Source organism: Babylonia areolata, chromosome 29 (genome assembly GCF_041734735.1).
Source record: "Babylonia areolata isolate BAREFJ2019XMU chromosome 29, ASM4173473v1, whole genome shotgun sequence".
Taxonomy (NCBI): domain Eukaryota; kingdom Metazoa; phylum Mollusca; class Gastropoda; order Neogastropoda; family Buccinidae; genus Babylonia; species Babylonia areolata.
The window spans coordinates 9,273,516-9,278,515 of NC_134904.1; the positions used below are offsets into that span (position 1 = coordinate 9,273,516).

Sequence of the window (5,000 nt, forward strand, 5' to 3'; positions counted from 1 at the left end):
GTATTGACAGGGTGCAGTGTTGCTGAAAGTGTCTAAATTCAGTGTGCTAAAGGGAGACAACATGGTATTGACAGGGTGCAGTGTTGGTGAAAGTGTCTAGATTCAGTGTGCTAAAGGGAGACAACATGGTGTTGACAGGGTGCAGTGTTGCTGAAAGTGTCTAAATTCAGTGTGCTAAAGGGAGACAACATGGTATTGACAGGGTGCAGTGTTGCTGAAAGTGTCTAAATTCAGTGTGCTAAAGGGAGACAACATGGTATTTTGACAGTGTGCAGTGTTGCTGAAAGTGTCTAAATTCAGTGTGCTAAAGGGAGACAACATGGTATTGACAGGGTGCAGTGTTGCTGAAAGTGTCTAAATTCAGTGTGCTAAAGGGAGACAACATGGTATTGACAGGGTGCAGTGTTGCTGAAAGTGTCTGAATTCAGTGTGCTAAAGGCCAGAATGAGCACGATGAGATACATAAAATGAATGGTTCCGCTCATTACCAAAATGAGCATGGTGAGATTCATACACGCGTCCACGCACACACATACACACAGAGGAGAGAGGGGGAGAGAGAGAGAGACAGAGACAGAGAGACATAGAGAACGAACGAATGAACGAAGTTGTTTTTTTTATTGAGGGAAGTAGAATAAGCATACATGTGCTTTTTTCATGAAAATGAAAATGAAAATGAATCAAAACATCCACAAAGACACACACACACACACACACACACACACACACACACACACACACACACACACACACACACACACACAGAGAGAGAGAGAGAGAGAGAGAGAGAGAGAGAGAGAGAGACGCAGAAGTCGTGTTTCTCAAAGATTATAACTCCAAGGCATGGCCTATGTTTTCCAGCCTGTCCTTGCTAATCTGTATCCACTACACAATGGTTAACGAGAGAGAGAGAGAGAGAGAGAGTCAGACAGACAGACAGACAGACAGACAAAACAGACAGGCAGACAAAGGCATCAGATCAGGTATCGTGGAAGAGTGTCGACACTTCAGCAAGTCGCCCACCGTTCTTCCTGGCAATGTCGATAGTCTACAATCTTATAACCCCCCCCTCCCCCCGCCCCTTCCCCATCCCTAACCATCATCCGTACCCACTCACCCACCACCACCACCACCACCACACATCCTCCCAACCAAGAAGTGATCATGATGTCCCCCTCCCCCCCCTCCCCCACATACACACACACACCCCTCCCACCACCCACCCCCCTTGCACTAGGGGTCAGCACAGGGCAACACCTCCTCCTACACTACACCGAGCACAATGGTCTGTCTGTGTCAGCCCTAGTCGGCTTGCCCCGCTTGGGTTACGGCTCTTAATTAACAGGGATCACTTCTCAACTTCATCATCATCATCATCATCATCATCATCAACGTCATCGTCATCATCATCACGATCATTATCATCATTATCATTATCATCATCATCATCATCAACGTCATCGTCATCATCATCACGATCATTATCATCATTATCATCGTCATCGTCATCGTCATTGTCGTCGTCATTATCGTCGTCGTGGTCATCGTTATCATCATCATCATCGTCATCATCATCACCATCATCGTCGTCATCGTCGTCGTCATTATCATCATAATGTTAGTTTTGTTTGGAGACTGCGAGCTAGGACACTGAGCCCTCTCTCTCTCCCTCTGACATGAAGGTGGTGGTGGTAGTGGTGGTGAGGATGGTGATGGGGGTGGTGGTGGTGGTGGTGGGGGGGGGGGGGGGGTGACGGTGAGTCAGGCGCCCTTCAGTGCCTGGCCTGTAGGGCGGAAGTTGGCACCGCGCGCCGCCAAGTGGCGCTGCCTTCCGGTCCGGGCTCCACGCCTGTAAGGGCCCACTTCCTGTTTTGTCGGGCTGGGTCTGTTATCTCCCCTGAACCAGAGGACAGAGGGTGAGGGGAGGATGGATGAGGAGGGGGGTTGAGGGGGGAAATAGGAGAGAGAGAGAGAGAGAGAGAGTGTGTGTGTGTGTGTGTGTGTGTGTGTGTTCCTTCACACGCACGCATAACTCTGGATCAGAGGAATGAAAGTGAAGGCTGTTGAACACTTGTTATTAGAAAGCAAGAGAAGCTATGGACGGATCGAGTGAAGGGTCAGTCAGTAAGGCAGGTTTTCCGCAGGCCAGACTTGATAGAGCTGAGTAAGGTCCATAGATTGTACATTCTGTTATATTATGTGATAAATCCATTGCATGTGATATGTATTTAGATATAGATATATATGTATGTATTCACACACACACACACGCACACACGCACGCACGCACGCACGCACACACACACACACACACACACACACACACACACACACACACTCAAACAACGTACAGATGCCGCGAGGTCCCCGACAGTTGCACTCATTGCCCAGACATCTGGACACAGGAATGACACCTGGTTCATAGTAACTGCTCAGTCCCTGGTAGTTCAGGGGATTGAACTGCAGACTGTCAGTGTAACGGCCCAGCTGTAACACACATTATTGATGTAACAACCTAGCTGTAACACACACACACACACACACACACACACACACACAGAGGGGGAGAGAGAGAGAGAGAGATCCATTGTATATGATATATTATATATTTTCATATCAAGGATCCGATGTCTTCGTGTTCAGAAAAGTTGGGTTGAGAAAGAAGTGATCACAATGTGCCCAATTTGATGATAATTAACATTGAAATGATAACATGGAGGGATTGATTTGATGATGATGATGATGATGATGATGATGATAATGATGATGATGATGATGGTGTGTGTGTGTGTGTGTGTGTGTGTGTGTGTGTGTGTGTGTGTGTGTGTGTGTGTGTGTTCCAGAAAGACCTGTTGATGAATGGTTAATGGTGATGGTGATGTCTTGTGTTCCAGAAATACTTGGCCAAGTTTGGCTATCTGGCGGGGCCCAGCCGGGAGGCGTGGAACCTGATGTCTGCGGAGGGTCTGATGGAGGACGACCTGACCCGGGCCATCAGATCCCTGCAGGCCATGGGCAGGATCCCCCAGACAGGTAACCCATCTAGACCCTCCCTCCACCCCCCCCCCCACCCCCACCCCCCCCCCCCCCCCCACACACTTCTCCCTTTCCACCACACTCCTCCTTCCCCCAGACAGGTAACCCACCTAGACCCCTCCACCCACCTCCCTTTCCACCACACCTCTCCCTCCCTCCCTCCCCCTGTAGGGGAATTCCCCCATGCCCCCCCCCCCCCCGCCCCCCGACAGGTAACTCACCTGGACCCCTCCACCAATCTCCCTTTCCACCACACCCCTCGCTCCCTCCCTCCCCCTGTAGGGGAATACCCCCTCCCCCCTCCGCCCCCAGACAGGTAACCCACCTGGACCACTCCACCTCCCTTTCCACCACACCTCTCCCTCCCTCCCTCCCTTGCCCTGTAGGGGAATCCACCCCCCCCCCCCACCCACCCCCTTCGCCCCCAGACAGGTAACTCACCTGGACCACTCCACCTCCCTTTCCACCACACCTCTCTCTCCCTCCCTCCCTCCCTTGCCCTGTAGGGGAATTCCACCATGCCCTCCCCCGACAGGTAACTCACCTGGACCCCTCCACCCACCTCCCTTTCCACCACACCTCTCCCTCCCTCCCTCCTCCTGTAGGGGAATCCACCCCCCCCCCTCCCCCCGACAGGTAACCCACCTGGACCACTCCACCTCCCTTTCCACCACACCTCTCCCCCCCTCCCTCCCTTGCCCTGTATGGGAACCCCCCCCCCCCCCTCACGACAGGTAACCCACCTGGACCACTCCACCTCCCTTTCCACCACACCTCTCCCTCCGTCCACCCGTAGGGGAGAAAGCGGTAGTGATGATACAATACAATGCAATGCAGTGAACAATACAATGCAATGCGATACAATACAATGCAATGGTGGTGTGTCCATCGAGATCGATGATGACCATCGTTGTCATCCAGCTGGGGGATGGGGGGAAGGGTGGTGGTGGGGTGGGGGTGGGGGGGGGGGGGGGGAGGATGCTCATGAATCTATCTGTGAATGCGCAGATGGCTGAATAGTCCAATCTGCGCACGAAATGTTCGCTGACAGTTGGGGCAGACAAAGACAGGCATATATCATTGTAAGGGAGCTTGTTTGCCAATGCAATGCGATACAATACAATGCAGTACAATGCAATACAATGCAATGCAATGCAACATAACGCAGTGCAATGCAGTGCAATACGATACGATACGACCTGATACGACACGACACAGTGTAGTGCAATGCAACGCAACGCAAACACAACACAACACAACACAGCATGACACACAACACAACACAATACAACACAACACAGTAACCACCATGATAATAAATAAATTGTTTCATTTTCATAAAGTCCATCACAGCCCACGCCCCCCCCCCCCTTCCTCCCCCCCCCGTCCCCCCTCGCCCCCCCCCCCCCCCCTACACACACACACACAATACAACGTCATCAGGAAATAAAAGTCCACAGTGACAATGGCTCTCTTATTAAGTACTGCTGAAGTGCGGTGCCATTGTTTTGTGACCAGCCACATTGAAGGACGCTTGTTGTCAATTGGGGGTGACTCACCAGCAACTGGGGAGGGGGGGGAGGGGGGGGGAGGGGGGGGGGAGGCGAGACGAAATGGTGGGGGGGTGGGGGAGTGGGAGTAGGAGGGGCGGGGGCGTGGGGGGGGCGTTGGAGGGGGCGTAGTGTATTGTCGTGTGCGGAAGATAACGTAGATGTAATAAGAAAGATATTGTGGAGAGGGGAGAAGGCGAGGACTGGAGGGGGGAGGGGGGAGGGGGGCGGGGGCGTGGGGGGGGGGGGGGGAGGGAGGCAGGAAGGCTAAGATTGACAAGAATCTCTATAGTTTATCATGGGCGAGTTTTTTTTTTTTTTTTTTTTTTTTTTTTTCATTCGGGGGAGGAGGAGGAGTGAGTGTGTGTGTGTGTGTGTGTGTGTGTGTGTGTGTGTGTGTGTGTGTGATGAACG

The 5,000-nt window shown here is 52.2% G+C and overlaps 1 protein-coding gene across 2 annotated transcripts in view; it reads left to right on the forward strand.

The window, feature by feature from the left end:
- The window catches only part of LOC143275017 (matrix metalloproteinase-17-like), a 130,448-nt gene that overhangs the window by 74,257 nt on the left and 51,191 nt on the right, over positions 1–5,000 (forward strand). Inside the window, exons 1-2 of one of the 2 annotated variants that reach the window (XM_076579080.1) lie at positions 2,137–2,164; positions 2,895–3,033. In XM_076579080.1, coding sequence (XP_076435195.1) covers positions 2,952–3,033 — 82 coding nt within the window. In that variant the 5' untranslated portion in view covers positions 2,137–2,164; positions 2,895–2,951. Of the gene's footprint in view, positions 1–2,136; positions 2,165–2,894; positions 3,034–5,000 lie in introns of those variants that run through there. The other variant, XM_076579078.1, reaches the window with a different exon arrangement.